Source organism: Perca fluviatilis, chromosome 12 (assembly GCF_010015445.1).
Source record: "Perca fluviatilis chromosome 12, GENO_Pfluv_1.0, whole genome shotgun sequence".
NCBI lineage: Eukaryota > Metazoa > Chordata > Actinopteri > Perciformes > Percidae > Perca > Perca fluviatilis.
In genome coordinates this window covers 13,778,829-13,798,878 of record NC_053123.1, presented here as the reverse complement: position 1 = coordinate 13,798,878, position 20,050 = coordinate 13,778,829, and the positions used below count along the sequence as shown (strand labels likewise).

The following is a 20,050-nucleotide window of genomic DNA, read 5'->3' as shown; positions in this document are numbered from 1 at the left end:
TGCGGAGAAAGAGAGAGAGAGAGAGAGAGAGAGAGAGAGAGAGAGAGAGAGAGAGAGAGAAGAGTGCGCTCATAAAAGTTAAAACATTTAGAGACCGACAACGCTGTAAACATTCCCTGATGGGTATATTTATGAAATATATAGATTTGAATGGGAGGGAATTACATATCGGCTATTTCTCTGCTTCTTGAGCCAATGCGCACAGCGGTTTGTATTATGTTTTTTATATTTTTTATTTGCTCTCACGATCGCTTCCACTGGCAGGATTGCAACTGAAATAATAGGCTAATTACGGCAGTTTATGGAAAGCACAAGTGTAATTATGGTCAGATCTTGGTCCTGACTGATGGGGAAGTGATATTGATAAGTGTTGATTTACGAATCAGCGCGCCTATTTTTGTTGCCAGCTGACGAGACTGCACAACCACGTTTGATTGGTGAACAGTCACGCGACGGTTAGAGCCTTTGGCGGGAAGTCTCTCTCTCCTTTCAAAATAAAACATTAAAATGAGGCGTGCGCGGGGGAATACAAACAATGAGGCGTAGAATACCAAAGAGGTAAAAAGAAAAGTAACGACCTCATTGTAGCCCAATGTAGCGGAGTAAGAGTACAGTTTCTTCTTCACAAATCTACTCAAGTAAAAGTAAAAAGTATAGTGATTTAAAACTACTCCTAGAAGTATAATTTTTTCAAAAACTTACTCAAGTAAATGTAACGGAGTAAATGTAACTCGTTACTACCCACCTCTGCTGACAGGTAATATTGTAGTTTGGTTTGGTAGGGCTACTTCACATGACCTTAATCTACTGACAAGGGTGGTCAGGACTGCATCTAAAATCATCGGGGTTCCACTTGAATCGCTCCAACAAATTTACTGGAAACGCAGCACTAAAAGGGCACAAGGTATTATACAGGATTCCAGTCATCCTGCACACAATCTTTTCTCCCATCTTCCATCAGGGAAACATTTTCAGAGCATCCAAACACGCACAACACGTTTTAGGGATAGTTTTTACCCCCAGGTAATAAGGTTATTGAACGATAGCACAACAGGAAGGAGGGCTGTGGTCTGAACTTAGTCACTTATGTATATTATGTTGGATATTTTATAATGTTTTTAATGCTATTATGTTTTTAAAATTGTTATTATTGATAGGTGCTGAGAGAGTGCTAAGGCACATTGTATTCAATTGCTGTGGTACTTCGTACTAATATGCATATGACAATAAACTTGAAACTTGAAGTGTTCAATGGGGTTGAGGTCAGGACTGCTGGCAAGCCATTCCATCCTCTCCACTCCCACATTCTGGAGGTAGTCTCTGATGAACCCCACTCTGTGGGGACGAGCATTGTCATCTTGGAGGATAGAGCTTGGTCCCAGACTGTGGAGATATGGGATGGCCACTGGTTGCAGAATCAGGCACCTGATTGTCAGCACCTGGGGGTACCAGAACCTCAAAACAAGAGTCAATAGCAACAGTAAATAAAAGCTGTTTGGCATTGTCAGAGACGATTTGGCAAATTTTTCATGGGCACAACCCACATACTGAGCTCTGCTGCTCATCCCACAAATGCATGTTCCTTACAAGTGGGGCACCATTTGAAAGGGAACTAAACAGGCTTTGCAACAGTATAAGATTTATTGCCAAAAAGCATTGTTACCACAGATAAATAATCCACCAAACACAAATGTCCTTACTTTTTTTTTTAAGTTTACATTGAAACAGGTTTTGTTTGCCCTAATCGTAATTAAAAATCCACAGTTCTTGTCCTGTGCAATTTATGCAAACGTTTGAACAGAAAGAACAGCCATATCTTTGACTTATTTCTTATACTTGAACTGTATATTCAATTAGGGATGCACCGAATCCAGATTTTTGGGGTTCAGCCGAATACTGAATCCACTAGTTAAGAATGTTGAATTCACACGCTCTTTTCACATCGTAGGAAAGCACATCGCTATCGCCAGATAAATGAATTTTCGCTAACCAGTGTATGATGAAGGCATGTTGGGTGGGTGAAATTAGATAGCTAACGTTAGCTAACAAGCAGCAGTCTGCCGTTCGGTCGCTCTGCTCCCACTGTAGGGAGAATCATTTGCCGAGAGAAGAGCGGACAGCCCGGGAGAGGCACTGTCTGGTTAACACAAGTTTTTAGCTGTGACTGTCCTTCCTTTGCGATACTTGGGGTTGCTACGTTTAGGCTGCTGTCTGTGGCTTCCTTCATGCGTGGCTCATATTCTTTTGGATGTTTCATGCGCAGGTGTTTTAACAGCGGCGATGTTGTGTGTTGTTTGGGGTCCTTACCACCGCGGGACAGGTCGGCATTGCGGCTTGGGTCGCCGTCTTTTGGCCTGGGAGTTCCATTTTCACTTTCTCACAGCCTACTGCATTGAACGGTCCACCTACTTAAACACCTTCCCGTAATCAACGATGGCGTCATTACGTCGACCAGCGTAGCGCGCCTAGTGCAAGCATAGGGTTTGGTTCGGTGGAAAAAAATTCTAAGGTTTGGCAGAAACCGAACCCCGTCAAAAAGCCCAATATTCAGCCGAACCCGTATCCTGGATTCGGTGCATCCCTAATATTCATGGTCTGGTGTTGGTTTTATTTTTTGGAATCACTGTTACTATCAAAGCAGTCAAAAAATCACAAGTGTATTGTCTGCTCTCTGTTTTTTGATTCAAGTACCTATTTGGTACTTTTTATAACATGAGTGATATATTAAATAGTTTTAATGATTTGTGTTCCTGAAATGTAGAAGATCCTGTCAGAATATTTTCTAAATAAAATCCTTCACTGAATTGAATGTGAATGAAGAAGATCCAAACATAAAAAGTGGTAAAGTACTACTGTAAGTACCTCTTTAACCTCTTTTAAAAACTAGGCAAGCCCAGTTTTTCAAGACCTTGAATCAATTTAATATATGCCAACATGGCCCTTAATCTCTATAGTGTTTTGGTATTGCTTTTAACACATAAGCTAAATGAAACGTTGACCAACAAGAGTAAACTATGCCTTATTGATATATATGCTGTCATGGATACTCTGCAGTCAGTTAATTTTTAAATCATCAATCTGAGTTTTGACTACTCTTTCCTATAGCAAATCTGCTATGAGACAGTCAGTACCAACTTACATTTAAATGGAAAGTTCTTATTGAAAATAAAAAATAGGCTGGTTAGTCCTGCTTAATTGTTTGCAAAAAGAGACAGACATGTTTCTTCTATATTGCACAGGCAAGGCTGATCAGAAGTAGGAATACATTACTTACACAAAATGAAGCCCTTGTATTATTTAATATTCAACTTGGTACTTAGTTTGTTGGTTTTTCTTGTAGAATCAATTAGAATTTAGTTGCTTATCTTTTCATTTCACATGAACTTTTACTAATACCATTTCTTTTTGAGTGTAGCATCAGGGTGACTGGCATTTTCTGGGATGGGAAAGAAGACGATATGAAGTCAAAGTAGTCTTTCAGATCATTTAGAATAGATGGTCTCTAAAGTGATGTGGTAATGAATTTTCTCAGCGTGTACTGCAGTTCATGCAAAAAGATTGAGAATTTAAAACAGAACTCACACAGCTTTCTCAGTTTCACTCTCATCTCCCTCTTTCTCTCCGTCTGTTTTCCTTGCTCTTTCTCCATTGTGAAATTGCCTTCTTCAAAATTGGGGTTTACAGGCAGATTCCCTCAGTTCTTAAACTGTTCAAATGTTCACCGTCTAACTTTGGACTTAAATCTATCACAAAACCAGTCACACAGCCAGGCAACTCAGCCATTTTGCATTCCAATATCCCCTGTGTTTGTGTCAGGATGAAAACGCCTGCTGAATGCCAGTGAGAGACATGACTCCTTTTCCAACACTGTTTGGTGAATATTAGGGGGTGACAGATTATTTATTTGCATAATATTGGTAAAGTTATCCTCCACTGTTTTTGGCCGTTTTTATTGGGGTGCACACTGAGTTAATTGGATTAATTTCATCCAGTTACATTTATCCACAAAAATCATGTAGATGATTGTAATTACAATTATTGTAGCCAACAAAATGCAATATTCTTCACTTACTAGTTGTACCTGGCTGAAAGAACTTTGCCTTGATTTACTCTTACACACACACACTGTTATTGCCATACTTAACTGACATTTATGTGCATCCTTATGTATAACAATAACAGAATATGGAAGAATTGTAAGTTTAATAGTGGCCAAGACCTGTGCATTGCTACAAGCTCACTCTGCTTTTTACAGAGATTCATTTGAATGGGACACTTATTACTTTTACTTTTCCACAATTCACCCTGTTTCCACTATGGTTTAATTACGTCCAATTTTGGCCCAAATATTGAAAAAATAATGTGACTGTGACGGTTCACTTTAATGACTTCAAACATTATTTAAAGAAATGTTACTTTTGTGTTTATGTTAGAAATGGTGTTTTTATTGGACTAGAGAAAAGAGAGGAGGAGGAGGAAGAGGAGGAGGTGTAAATGAGGACTGAGAGAGGGTGGTCTAATAGATGTAGTTACAGGGGAATGAAAACACAGCGTGAACTTTGGAGCTTCAATTATCCCTCCAGGCTTAGAGTACAGACCACTGCATCAGAAAGTGAGGAATAATCCAACTGTGATAGACAGACAATGAAAAAGAATGATGCTGTTACACACACAAAATTAAGTGAAAAAGTTTCTTTAAAGTTATTGATAGTTTGCTGCCTTTTGTGCATTCTCTTAACCCTGTAGAACCATAGGTTGCAAAATTACAACATCACTTGATAGCCTAAAAGGTGTAAAATATCTAAAAATGTTTTTTTAAAGATGAAGTAGTAGTAGAGTAGTCAAACTTTGGTTTGAAGCTGCTATTTGCTGATACTTGGTCCTAATATCTTATTAAATTTGACAATTGTACTGCTAAAATACTCCACAAACTAAAAAGAGTCTGTAATTCTCCAATCAGTGACCCATCTCTATTTCTAATTAAAGGTTATTTAGGTCTGACTTATGGTACATGCCTGAGGCACCACTTTGTTTTGGTTTACAGGATGCCAAAAGTCATGAATAATTGAGAAACCTGAAAAATAAATAAGTAAAAACTGCTGATCAGAAGTGGTATATGAGCCTGCACCTTCATTCACAGATCAGAAATCCATGAACTTTGGCCCCCTTTGTAATTCTTTCAACTTCCATGTTTAAAGAAAAATAAGTGCAACAGGGAAAAACAGATTTTCTATCTTATTAGTATCATTACAGACTGCTCAGAGGCCATGCAAGGAAAGTAAGCGAGAGAATGTGAAACAGAAAACAAATGTCTTGCTGGATTCCTGCTAAAAAAAAGATAAATCAGAATAAAGCAGCTGGTGAGGTTCTAAGGAAGCCACTTTTTGTCATGACTGTAGACACAAATGCACACAGCAGGGCAGGGCTGATATGGCTACTTTAAGACTCTGCTGCATGGAGCCCTTTAATTAAAATCCTTTTAATTAAATTGTCCTTGGCTGTCATGCTGCCATATCATTGTTTGGCACTGCTGTTTGTCTCCCCTGCCTGTCACATTTTAATATTACAGATGAACAATGGTACTAAGAACTTGCCTATTTTTTGGACTTCATGCACAAATACATGTATGATACTTGTTAAGTGCTTATTTTATTGTTTGTATATTGTACTTTTTTTGTGTGTTTTTACATGTTCTTCTCTAGTAAATCAAACCACCTATTTTCATAAATTTCCACCAATTTATTTCCTCACTTGGTTAATAAGCATAACTTAAATCATCCATAAAGGAGGAGTAAAAGCTTTGCCATAACTCCCCACTTGTATTTGTCTCAGAGTTTGCTGTGTCTTGGTAAATTGATAGTCTTGTAATCGTGTCTGACATCGCTGCCCCTCTGTCCTTACTTACCCAATCCCTTCTCTCGTTCTACCCAGAACCAGTACGGCTACCAGGACCCCAGCTTCAGCATGGAGGACATGCTGGCCAGCCTCCCAGAGTGGTCTCTGTTCCACCCGTGTCTGGAAGCTGCCTCCCACCACAGGACCTGTCCTCAGGGGGGCAGATTGGTAGTGGATTTGGCCGTGGTAATCAGGACGACCCTCGCTGCAATGGAACCCTGAGGAAGCAGGCCTCCCCGAGGTCAAGTACCCTTGGGCCTGGCTCAGCTCTCGCTGCAGGACAAGGTAAAGCAAAGTTGAAAAAACTGATGGAAATAGCAATCTCCGTGTGTGTGTGTGTGTGTGTGTGTGTGTGTGTGTGTGTGTGTGTGTGTGTGTGTGTGTGTGTGTGTGTGTGTGTGTGTGTGTTTGTGTGTGTGTGTGTGTGTGTGTGTGTGTGTGTGTGTGTGTGTATTACACCAAACTCAAAAAAAAAGAATCAAACAATATTATCAACAATCTATTTAGCTGTTTCAATTAATTTCCTTTTATCAGTTATTATTAGTTAGTCAGTCAGTCAGTAAGTTAGTTAGTTTCAGTAAATTGTATTATGCATTTAAAAGTTTTTGTATGTCCTTTTTTCCTACACCATAGCCCTTTTCCACTAATACATTCAATACATATTTTAAAAAAATCACATAAACCCTAATTTGATCAATAACTTATCAATAAAAACCTTTAAGTGAGCAGATAGGCTCTTGTCCTTTTTTGTATAAACCCATCTGCTGTTTCCTCATTGGTATTGTACTGTCATGGTGTATCACTCACCAGTAGAGGATTTGGGAGATAAGCACAAAAGGCCAAGCTCATATCTAACAGCTGTCTGGCAAAACTGAACCACATATTACACCTCTCAGCCAACAGGAGAGAAGCAGCAGCACTGGCTGCTTCTAGTTTTGTTGAGCCCCCAGTGCAAGATTTTTGAGCCCATTTATGCCTCCTTTGCAAATTTGTTTGGTTGAGAAAATGAGAAATCAAGACTTAAGTAAGTTTTATAAATAAATGTGTTTCTACCTAATATGCATTCATCGGAAAATGGTGATAGGGTATAAGTGTGCCATACTGCCGATGGTTCTATTTAAGCACTGATAGTGATCTATCTATTGTCAACAGATGAAAAATGCACCTCAGGTTACTAAAACCTCTAAATCCCCATACAAATACATAGTGCTTGACATTAGCCATAGCCCTGAGAGTTTAGTCACAGGACAAAATAGATAGTACACGAGTAGGGCTGCAGCAACAATTATTTTCATTGCAGATTAATCTGTTTATTTTTTTCTCGATTAATCGATTAGTTGTTTGGTCTATAAAATGTCACAAAATTGTGAAACATGTCAATCGGTGTTTCCCAAAGCCCAAGATGACTTCCTCACATGTCTTGTTTTGTCCACAACTCAAAGATATCCAATGTACTGTCATAGAGGAGTGAAGAAACTACAACATATTAACATTTGAGAAGCTGGAATCAGAATGTTTTACTTTTTTTTCATGAAAAAAGATTCAAACCAATCGATACCAATATAGTTGGGGATTAATAGTTGACAACTAATCGATTAATCTTTGCAGCTCTATACGCAAGAATGGATTGCATTGAAAATGCACGATGCTTGTTTATTGGTGAAGAATAACTTGCATTACATTACATGTCATTTAGCGGACGCTTTTATCCAAAGCCACACGCCTCTGGAGCAACAATGAGTTAAGTGTCTTGCTCAGTGACACATTGGTTGATGTATCGCAGTGGGAATTGAACTCAGATATCCCACACCAAAGGTATGTGTCATACCCACTGTGCCACCACCACCCTTGCATTAAAAGGATTACGCAGATAAATAACCCAAATCTGTATCCAGGATCCTTTCATTCATTCAATTTCAATTCAGTTTTATTTATAGTGTCAAATCATAACAAGAGTTATCTCGAAACACTTTACAGATAGAGTAGGTCTAGACCACACTCTATAATTTACAAAGACCCAACAATTCCAGTAATTCCCATAAGAGCAAGCATTTAGTGGCGAGGAAAAACTTTAGGCAGAAACCTTGAGTGGTGAGTAAAACTTCCTTTTAGGGAGAAACCTGTAACAGACCCAGGCTCTTGGTGGGCGGTTGTCTGCCAGTGCCGGTTGGGGGTCATGGAGACATGTTTTGTTAAGTACCATATTCTAAATGTATTTCATGCTTCCTGTCTTTTTGCTTTCCAAGGTGGAGGGGAGGACAGTAGTGGACAGCGTTACAGTGCCGATCCCACCGGTCTTTTAGCAGAGCGAGGAGCAAAAGGAGACAAGGACCAGGACAGCTACATGACTGCCATGAGAGACAAGAACAACTCAGGTTACTCAGTTTTGAGAACTATTGACTTTGTCTATAAAGTTAGCAGATTGGCATTGATTGGTTAGCAGTTAGAAGTTTGGCGGGAGGGTAATAAATAAACCTGAACCTGAAATAAATAATTTGTGTTTATTCACAAATTTCACATTGATACTGCATATGGATGCTAACCCAAAGGCCATTGAAATGCACTATTGTAAGCATGTACATTTTTTTTGTTTTGATTCCAGACTATCTCAACCCAGTAGAGGAAAACCCCTTTGTCACACGCCGTAGAAATGGTGACGCCCACGCAGTGATTGATGGAGCGGGTTGCCACACCCTGCACATGGCTGGAGCTTCTGCTGGCCCCAAGAGCCAGTCCACCCACGGGGACGATGAGTACATCAACGAGCCACTGTATCTGAATACCTTCCTTAACCCTGGGGACAAGAACGGATTGGCTGGCACAGTCTCCATCTCTGGCCTTGGGTCCTCTGCTGCCCAATCAGTATCGCAGACAGTCAACCCATCAACATCAAGCCACACGGTCTCCTACTCCGGATATGTGGTTCCCCCTGGCCACCTCCCACACCCATCGTATCCATCACACACCCTGCATCCGGGGCATTCAGGACACGCTCTGCACTCAGGCATCACCAGCAGCACCATCATGTTTGATAAGAAAGGCAAGAAGGCCACTTTTGACAATCCTGAATACTGGCAACACAGTCTACCCCCGAAGTCCTCACTGCACAACCCTGAGTACCTGCAGGACTGCAGCACACGCTTCTTCTACCGGCAGAATGGACGCATTCGCCCTGCTGTGGCCGAAAACCAGGAGTACTTATCCGAGGCTGCTATGAAAGCTGGCAATGTGCTGCCACCCCCTCCATACAGACAGAGGAACACTGTAGTGTAGTGTAGTGGCCAAGCTGTAGCACAATGGAGGGATGAATAGAGGGATAGGGGTGGAGATACATGGACATTGAACAGTCCACTTGTTTCCATGCAGTACTTCTCAACCTGGGTTCTCCTTGCTCCCTGAACATGTCTCTCTGTTATGTCTGATTGCAAGTATTTTAGTCTTACTCCAAGGTTTTGCCTTTTCTTGACAAGTCTACAGTAACAATCACTGACAGCCTCACTTGACATTCAAACCATCTTTTTTAGCTCCATCCTTGGCCACGAAAGCAAGTCGCCTCGAAATTTATTCTATTCTGGAGCACACTGTCCTGCCATCTTAAGTATCAGAAAGGCACAAAAACAACACAATGAAAGAAATAAGATGTTCAATCAGATAAAAAGGGAGAAATAAACTAAGGTTAGCCCAAAGAGAGGATTATCGCCATGACCTTACATGCTTTTCTTTATACACTGTACCTATCCCTTACAGTTTACCATGTCCTTTTGGCATGTTTTCCACCCAGATAGTTGCACACATTGCAGTATGCACACATTGTTATTGCTTGTGTGCAATCTATCAAATGACACATGCACATGGAGTTGTGTCATAACTAACCAGCAAACTCGCTGCAGTCATGCTGAAGAGCCCAGATGTGGCTTGCATGCCTGCACACATGCTTCTTTGACTTTTACACGTTACTGCACCAGTAATGGAATTCAAACATTTATCACACACAGCTCTTATCATACCTAAAACATGTTAACATGCCTGCAGCCTTGACACACCAATAATGTCCATACATTAATTCATAAGTAAATACACCCACACTGAGATAAGCTTGCTATCGTTTGAAATATATTCTGGAGGAGAAGCTCAATTGACCTTGTGCTGGAAGACAAGAGTGTGCTGATATTGGCAGTCAGTGTTGCAGCGCAGAAAAAGGGTCAACAGGAAAGGAAATGTCACCACAGTTTTATGGAAAGCTGTGATAACAGCCGGTACCTGGTGATTATTGGCATGGCTTGGGTGGGATTTAAAAGGTTGATCGCTCAGAAGACGACCCTTAACATCCCACGTCTGTATCCCTCTTGTTCTACTTTCATTCACAATAATCTGGTCCAAAGGCAAATCAGCAAATCATCCACTTTAATATTCATAAGATCATTGTTAGCAGCACCATAAGTGAAATAACCAATGGTAACTGCAGTACAAGGAATAATGTTTCAATGGAACTGATGCTTGGGAATGGACAGATCATTTAACAGGGAAAGGTGCGTGATGATGGATGCATATAACTGAACATGAGGGAAAAATATTTGATTTTAGATTCTGGATCAATGCATAATCCTTTTTTTCTTCATAAGCATTAGGGATCTGTTTACTTTGTCACCTTGCTTATACTTACCCATATGCAAACAGCAAAGACACGCAGCCACGAAAGAGCCATGTGGTTGTGGCTAAGAGGCTAACCCTGCAGAGCTGTAAATAAGCCATTTAAAAGTCATTACCAGATCGATGCAATCCTGGACAAAGGCTCTATGGACTGAGCTGTATCTATAAGTGCATCAAAAGACAAGGACAAAGGTTGTTTTTGCACCTCTCTATGTTCATAGAAAATTAACTTTTACCACGTAGTCATGACTACAGCTCTGTCTCTTAATGTTAAGGTGGAACAGGAGGAAAGACTGCCTCCTCCACATTTATACAGTGGAACACTATGAGAAAAAAATGGGACACTTTCTTTTCTATTGGTATTTGACATTAATGGTGAGATATTACAGTATAGGTTATCACTGAATCCTCCGATGGCTAGCTTTCTGTATTCATACAATACTGCCAGATGCCACAGTAAACTCTGATGGAGACTACTAGCATCTGTTTTCAAATGACTTTGAAGCCTAATTTAGATTGGCGTTGATAATTTAATAGCACTTAATGCTCTTACACAGCCAAATTACGTTGCTGTTATTCTCGCTCTAAGCGGCAATTCAATATTATTTGTTTTCTTTTTTCATGCAACTATAATTTACAGTAAGATGCCGAAGGCTCGTGTTATCTGTTTCATCAGGCATTTCACATTATAACAAAGGACCCTACTTTCTAAAGAATAATAATGATAGTAATAGCTGGGGTTGGGTTATATACAATGATGTACAATGTCAGGGGATAGAACTTTGTAAAATTTCCAGTACCGTTCATACCCAGGTAGCTATCCCTTTGATATATTTTATTTGACTGGACAATTTTGCAGGCACTGCTGACAATATTGGATTTATAGGATTTTTGCATCGATGTGATGAAATACCTTGATAGGTTAGGTGTTAAATTCACTGGATTAAAGGGTTACTCGAGTGTTTAATATTGCACTTCCATGAAGTTGGAGGACTTAAAAGAGACAAATTTTAAATGAAAAATCTAAATTGAAGGTGCAAAGGCCAAGCGATCCGGACTCTAAGGCCTAGTCCAGGCATACACAGGTATTTTTGAAAACAGAGTTTTTCCCTCCTTCAATCTTCAAAGAAATCCCATCCACACAAGCAATTTTTAATAAAACAATGAAAATGCAAAAACACTTCAAAGCACTGTCAAGAGCATCCCAAAACAACACACAGCGATATAATCCTAACCCTAAAGCCATGTTGGACAATCACGCAAAGAATAAGATGTTGGCCAATCAGACGCCCTAAAAAAAGTTATTACTGGAAAGCTGCCTGACTCCAATGGTGCATTGATTGCTCTGTAATGCATTCAGACACCTCTGTTCATCAATATAGTGGAAGATTAACTGTACATTCATGTGTAAACATGTAAAAAGTCCTGTTAGCAAGGTTAGAACCAGCACTATTTTGGCCATGTCCACCATTGCATGAAATGTAGTGGCGATAACTGCCCACGCTCTGACATAACAATCCAAAAAAACCACTGAAAACGTTTCTGAAAATCTTCTCCCTTGCAGCAGTTTTCGAAAAGATCCATTTTCAGTGACCTAAAACACAGTTGATGTAAGGCCAAAATTCATAGAAAAAGTTAAGTTTCAAAAAAATACCCATGTACTTGTGGACTAGGCCTTAGTTTTGTATGGGTTAAGCTCCAAAAAGTCCTACAATTCCCATAAAGCAACTCATTCAAACTTGATGCATCTTAATTCGTTTGACTCTTTCTACCTCCTAAACCCCACACCTCTAGTTTGTAATGCATGCTTTCTGTTAAAAAGTGTCAAGCCCAAGAAGAGATAACCTTGATGACATGAGTTACAGAAGACATTATAAACGCTGTTTTCATTTACAGTTAGTACAGTTCGTGATGGCAAAACTGAACTTCCTGTGTAAAATTGGTGGAGTGCCCCTTTAACCAAACAGACTTTTCCATCTACGTTTTTTTTATATATATAGTGATATTATTAATAGTAATATTAATCTACACATACCCTGATTAAAAATTGTATCCACATTGCCCACCCTGAGGTGATAATATCATGAATTTGGAGACCGACTAATGCCTGTGCATGTCTCACTGCTGACATACCAATACACAACCACTGTTACACAACCTTGTGCCTCTACATTGAAAACACCAGGCCGAGGAAAGATTCAGACAAGCAGTGTTGATGATTTACGGTCCAAAACACAGATGTTGCCCTGGCACAGTGTTTTCTCCCCGTCTCAGGTTTTATGGGGAATAATAATCATCCAGTTGAGCTCCAGCTGGGACACACTTTGCAACATCATAAAGGGACGTCAAACCTATTGTAATACAAGTATAATGGAAGATAGATTAGTGCCATGATACCACAGTAGACATACTGCTGAAATGTGCATCTCAACAAAAATGTGAATTTTGGGTTTGGGTTTAAATGGTCAGGCTTGAAGTCGGCACTGTGTTAAGTATCATTGACATTGCTCTGTTGCTAACAGGATTTAGCTGTTAGGTCTGTTCTGTCACACCTTCTGAGATCTTCATTGTTCTGTTGATTTCTGCTGAGTTTGAGTTTACACTTGTGTATACTGTCTTTGTGTAAATGTGTGCAAGAATCTTCTCAATGTTTTCAGAGTTAAAAGTCAGTTATATAAGTCTGTTTTTACCATTACCCATAAGGTATTAGTTGTAGTGCTCGTAGACTACTGTATGGCCGTGTGTTTAAGTGCAGTGACAGCAGTGAAGAGTCACCCAAAGGCTTCGTAATGGATCTCTATGGAAAAATAAAGCCAATCTTCTGGAGGAGAAAACCTGCTGGTGCTCTCAGCTAGCGAGCATCACAAGGGGCTTTTAGCTTTTTGAATGCTAATTCATCCACTTTCCCTTGTTGCTCTGCGGGGAAATCATGTTACCCAAAATCTCGCCCAGTGCACCAGCTGAGAAACCGTGAACGACAGGCAATAGGTTGTAATCCTGCAGCAGGGTTAAAACTAAGGTATTAGTATTCCAGAAATGTTACCCGACCAATGCATCAATGTTACAAAAGCTAGCAGAGGAGAAGGTGCAAGTGCACTGTAACTGGCAGAGGAGACCAGAGTAGATTGCCATTCATTCTTTCTCCTCAGAGGTGACTGTAGAATTGTATGTAGCAAACACTTTCCTGCAGCCGAAGCAGTGAAGGCAGAAAAGCAGCTGTGGAGGGAATACGAACAAAGACTAAAACAATCTGGAAAGGAAAAGTGATTGTGGTCAAATGTTAACATGAGTCATACTTAAATACATAAATATATTATGTTCTGTGTCAAGGTAAGCCTCGTAGGTACAGTAGTTATTTAAAGGAGCACAATAACTCCCTCTTAATACTGTACCAGTAAACCGGCCTTATAGTAACTTGTTATATTTATTTTGTGCATCTACTTTTGTTTTGTGTTTAATGTATTTTAAACAAATGTTATGAGTATTGTAAATGGTGTTGATTTCCTCTCGTCTTTGCTCTTCAGGGTGTCATTGTGGCAACAGGAAGTTGTTTTTTTATATGCAGTTTTAAGGCTTCATCCTCTTAAGTCTGTCATGTTTTCTACTCATCTTTGAAGCAATTACTAGCTGTGTCCCAACCCAGAGGCCTTCAAAAGGAACTGAAATCCAGGGTGAACCTGCATATCGTTGCTAAATGAGACTAGATCAACAAAGACCAAATCAGACCATGTTGTGTTCAGGTGCTCCTCGACAACTCATTAAGCTTTTGCAAGTCAACAGGCGCAGGCTGTTGCCCTCAGACGTCATATAACATTTAAATACCAATGGTTAACTTGGAGAGGTTTCACGATACTTAACAGTAGGCTCGTTCGAGATGAGCCTGATCTGTGCAGAATCGATCACCGGCGATCTCCACCCAATGCGTGCCGGTTAGATTTGTGTCCGACTTGATCCCGACTTGCTCTGACGTCATGCACACGTGGGCAACGATAATCTCACGAGACCAAGGCGGCCACAGTTCTGAGACGCAGGTAGTGCTTTTCACCAACTGCAAGAGCCAGGTGGACGCAGGCGGACCCAGGGCATGCTGGGAAACGCCGGCCTCTCACCTGATCGAACAGCTGATTGGTTCAGAATCAACATGATGACGTTTTATATAAACTTTTTATTGATTTTGAATCGGAGGGATTTTAACTGCTATTTGTCTGATTTAAAAGCTTATTCTGTACAGAACACCTGTTGTGTGACTGATAGTTATGTTTAGAAGTCAGAGAGACCAAATCTGTTCAGATTATGGATCATCTACAGTCTGTTGTTAATTAAAATCAGCAACAGATCGCATGTAGAGAATTTTGACAGCTAGTCTGTCATAATAAAATCAACTGGAGACTGTGTAGGAGCTGATATATGGGTCTTATAATCGGAATCGGACCACCGTGTTTCTGCCACTTCCTGTTCAGCCTGAAGGCTGCTGGAATCGGCTGGAAAACTGTCCGACTTGAGAGCGGATTTTTGTCCCCGCCCCCGGCTGCTGCCGCCTGCTCTCGTCTACTTTACAGGCGAGGCGCAGTTCAGCTCGAATGAGCCTACCATGATTTTGATATTTCACCTCAACACATGATAAACAAGTGGCAGTTTAGAACAGGTTGAAAAATCAGTGGAGTTCATAGCTAGCTTCCATTATTCACAGTTTGCAGTGGATTATTCATTGGTTTAGTTAGTGTGATATGATTAATAGCTGATAAATATGATTTTTAGCAAGCTTTATGAGTTTGCGAGGAATGCTTGACTACTTAAAACAGACTGGTGCACAATTGATTGTGGTACATTGAGCACTGCAAACAATAAAATACTTGTGTCCTCCAAAGCAAAGGCAGGCTTCATTTTTAGTCACATTTCATGGGACCTTTAAAATGGGACAGCCGTTGTTGGACCGTTAAGACACATCAGGCCCAGAAATGAGGACTAAGGAGAGTCCAGACTCTGAACTGGGACACAGCGACTGTATTTATAGATTGTGTTCTATTTCACTTTTGTATGCTTTGATTATTCATATCACAAGGACATTTTTCACAGCACTGGTAATATCAATCCACCTGTTGTCTAAATGGTCTTACTGTATTGGTTAAACAAATGTTACATTTCAGAGAACTTCATTATGAATTACTCACTGAGAAATAGTTGTGGTCATAGCATCATCAAACAGATCACATTTTTTAAAGGGAAACCATAAAGCAGCTGACAAACACATATTCTACCATTGTAATAGAATCAAACTGTGTATGGCTGTCATACTATTTTACACTGATTCATATGCGTATATTCTACCATACCATGATAAACTGGGGTAGATGACAGCGGTTGAGTAAGCACAGTTTAAAATGTATTGAATTGATGGTAAAACTGTAAAATGGAATTAATAACTGTCTTTTAACCAAATGACAAAGACATCCAGATAATGTGTCACTCGACAGTTTTACCATTGTTAGAAAAATACAAAATTATTAAAAAGTGGATAGTATTTTTATAGGTAGGTAAAAGGTGGCCAGGTGCATCTGTAAATAGGACAATTATGCTTATTTTCCAGCTGAATATATTTGTTATTTTTTTTGTTTTCATTTCTCCCTGCATCATTCCATTTTTGTGGTCTACTCTACTTTTTTTCTTTTGGGAATATCTTTTCTGTATGTATATAAATATATATACAGTATTTATATATATATATATATTCTGTAAATGTAATTTGAAGAGTGAACTCTGATTTTAAAAAAACTTGCAGGGTCTCTTGTCACCACCGCCCCATCATTTCCCCTGTGATTGTGTGATTTAGTTTTCAGCACAACTTGGTGGATTTTGTGCTTCGACCGCTGCTCTTGCTCACTTTGTAGGAGTGGGAAAAAAAAGTTCTTTTTTTACTGGGTGTATTATACCTCCACTGTCCTCCATGCTTCTCTCAGTATTATCCACCTCTTGAGATTTTTTTTTAAAGATTTTGTACATTTGAAATGCTGTTGCAATACTAATGAATATTCAATATTTCATCCCTTTTTATCTCAGTCTTTTCCTAACCAATGTTCTTAATCCACCAGTGTCCCTTTACACCCTGTGTTTTAAGGACCTATACTATATTTCCTTGAATAGTTTAATTTCCATTTGCACTGAGCTCAGTCATTGTTTACTTTTAGATGATATTCAGCTCTTTATCTTTTTGGGGCAATACTGATTGAATGGTGTAACAATATAATGTTACAGCCTCCAGAGTGATTTATCTGTGTTTGAGAGACAAAATGGAAGACAGTTTGAATGGGCTGAACTGATCATTTAAATTACTGATATTTGCTTGTACAGAATTTAGTAAGTTAACTTTCTTGGCTTCATCAGGACTTAAAATCTTCACTCTTTTCCATAAGTCACAGTTTAACAGAAAGTTAATATTTCCATTGCCCAGGATCTTTACAGGCTTTTTGGGAGTTTGGCCCATTTGTCACCTTATAGCTGATGTGACGACTGGCACCAAAATTATCATCAACTATTAACTTTGTGGCTCGTGAAAATTATGCTGAATGGTTTGTTAAATTTACAATCTAAAACTATCAGGGAGAACAGAATTGTAGGATAATTGTATGGATGCACAATTCCATAAACTGTCAGTTGTAATTTATATTTCAATTGTAGAAGACTCACACACAATTTGTGTTGTGTGTGCAATTTTGTTTTTAAAAGGTAGGATTTTAACCAGCATCAACTTTGGATTACTTACATTTTGTCATAATTTCTGTATATTGCTTATCATCTACAGAATAAGATAGGCCTGCTGTACACTTACCATTCGATAGTGTATGGGCATTTGCACATATGATTTTGGTGGAATTTGGTCATATAGAATGTCCAGCATTTACATATATATTTGTTAAAGTGGTCAGTTTGGCAATATTCTTAAACGTCCATGTGTTTGTTCAAAAGTACATTGAAGTTTGGAGGAAAGAATATTCTATCGTAAAAGCGATTATACATTATCATTGCTTTGTATCGACTCATCAGAATGAATGAGAACTAAGTTTTATAGACCATACCTTGTCACAAACTACCAGTTTTAAATGATTATCTTCACTGGTTAATTGACACATTTCCCAAGCTAGAACATTTAAATACGTACTCCCTCTGTTTTGTTACATGAACTGTCAAAACTATATTTTTAATTCAATATGAATAAAGATCAGTCAATATTTAAAGTTGGATTGTGCTCATTTTCTAGTGTTGTGTTATCATGAAGTGGTAAAATTTAGCTACATTGGGGTCTGCCCCAATCATACCTGTCAAGTTTTGGATTTGAAAATAAGGGAAATTTTCCGGCGCCCACCGCGAGCAGTCCCACCACCCCAACCAAGCTCCACCTTACATTTTAAGACAGGTGTACAAGAAAGCTAAAATCGCCACAAAGATTTACAATTTATAACATTGCTTGTCTTTACATTTACATTTTATTTTCATTCCACACATTCTTTTCATTTCATATTGCTTTTCTTTTACAGTTTTTCTTTTAATTTCACATAACTTTTCTTTAGTGAGTTATTGTACAAATTTGTTGCAGACTTTGCACAAGACTGTTTTGGAAGGAGTGTATTTGTGGGCTGGGCCAGAGCGGTTAATTTTACATGAGAGTAGAGTGCAAACAGTTCTGTTGTCTAACGTCCTCCTCTTCTATGTAACAATCTTTCGTACCATGCTAAACACCCTTTCTGAACTTGCATTGCTATGGGGAATGCATAGTAAAGCTTTCATAAGTTTTGGCAGCGCACCGTCTCTGTCGTAGCGTCCATCATCCGTCTCTGTTTTTTTTCTTCTTTTTTTCCCCCGCGTTGTCACTCATCATCTGACCTCACACACTAACCTCGCGACAACTGCCACCTACAGCACCTGTAGTAGGCTACTGCAGGTGGCAGTTATCGCGAGGCAAGTAACAGAGCTCAGATTGGGAATGTTTTTTTTCTTTTTTTTACTCCGCTCGGGTCCGGGTTATTATTATTTTTTAATAACGCAGGTTAAAATACGGGAGATTTACGGGAAAATACTAAGACGGGAGGACGGCGGGAAAGAAGAGTAAAATACGGGACTTTCCCAGCCAAAACGGGATACTTGACAGGTATGGCCCCAATATGACCCCAATGTCCCAGTGGGACCCCAACGGAATTAAAAGCCTCAGTAGAATTAGCTTGTAATTAACGCTGGATCCCACGGGATCCTATTGTGGTATACACTGGGGGCATACCCCAATTGGACCACAATTGAAATCCAATGGGTCTGCATTTCACAAGGGATCCTAATGTCAGTAATGATGATCACCTCTTACATGTACTGTAGTGTCATTCCAATTATAAAACATTACCCATAATTTTTACCAAATTGACACAAATGTGTTTGTAGTTTTGCAGGAATAGCAGAAGTGAGAAATTGAGAGTGGCCGTAAATCATTCAATATTTCTTTCAAAGTGTGGTTGGCTTGAGTGTGGCCATCTGTCTTTATTCCCATCTAGATGGAATACAGTGCTACTTCCAATTCAGCCCTTAAAGTTTTGAGGGCCCTTTACGCCTCCTTACTTCAAATGTCAGCCTGTTCTCAAGTTGTTCAGCCAGACACATGGGAGTGTTGTGTAGCCTGTAGTCACAGCATGACATCTTCATTCTGCCCAGATGAGGCTGGGCTGAAGGCGTCTATCACCATTCCGCAGATTACATCTTTAGGTTAGAAAGAGCAAGGAGCCAGACAGTACAGTAGCCCTGCTCCCCCTTCATCACAACCCCAATTTTTTTCACATCAGAAGCTACTCACACACACAAAATTGTACACTCGCAGGAAAATCACAGGAGCACCAATAATAAAGTGTCATTACTTCTGACACTTGCTTGTGCATGATAGATGCGTCTCTTTTCCAGCTGATGACATTTTATGGCATTATCATTGGAAATACAATAATGAGATCGGCATCTTGGAGTCTTTGCCCCATACAAAGTCAAATCACTTGCCTTAAGATGGTAATAGAGTGTGATCGAAACAATCTGTCACTGCCTCTCCTCTTACTCTCACCCGCCAGCCCCCCTTGACAAAGTGTATAGATTTTTATCTGATATGAGGGATGATCGGCACAGTTGAATGTAAATGAGCTTAAATGTCTTTAGGTGAATCGATTGACTGACGCTTCTCGGCAAATAAAAGTGAAGGCTGTATTTGACAGTACATCAATCTTTACCACAGCACCTCCACAGCACAGTGAAATCTTATAACTGTCTACATGTTTTTATGTGCAGCTATTTTAATATGTGCTGATATAAACACTTCCAAAGACAGAGGTTTAAGAATTGACTGTGAGCCAGAACTGCAGTTTTGCTTGCTCCAGCAAGAAGTCTTTTTTTGGTGTCATGTACACACTTTTATCGTCTGCTAGAGTTTTTGCTGTCTAATCCCAGGTTATTGAACCAATGTCACAGCAACTAAGCTGTACAACCT

At 39.5% G+C, this 20,050-nt stretch overlaps 1 protein-coding gene across 1 annotated transcript in view; it reads left to right on the top strand.

Moving 5' to 3' along the window:
• LOC120570059 (receptor tyrosine-protein kinase erbB-4-like) overlaps positions 1-14,501 on the top strand; it is a 378,351-nt gene extending 363,850 nt beyond the window's left edge. The window contains 4 exon segments of the mRNA XM_039818287.1: positions 5,932-5,983; positions 5,986-6,180; positions 8,142-8,270; positions 8,498-14,501. Of these exon segments, the coding sequence (XP_039674221.1) occupies positions 5,932-5,983; positions 5,986-6,180; positions 8,142-8,270; positions 8,498-9,168 (1,047 nt within the window). The 3' untranslated portion in view covers positions 9,169-14,501.
• The last annotated feature ends 5,549 nt before the right edge of the window (positions 14,502-20,050 follow it).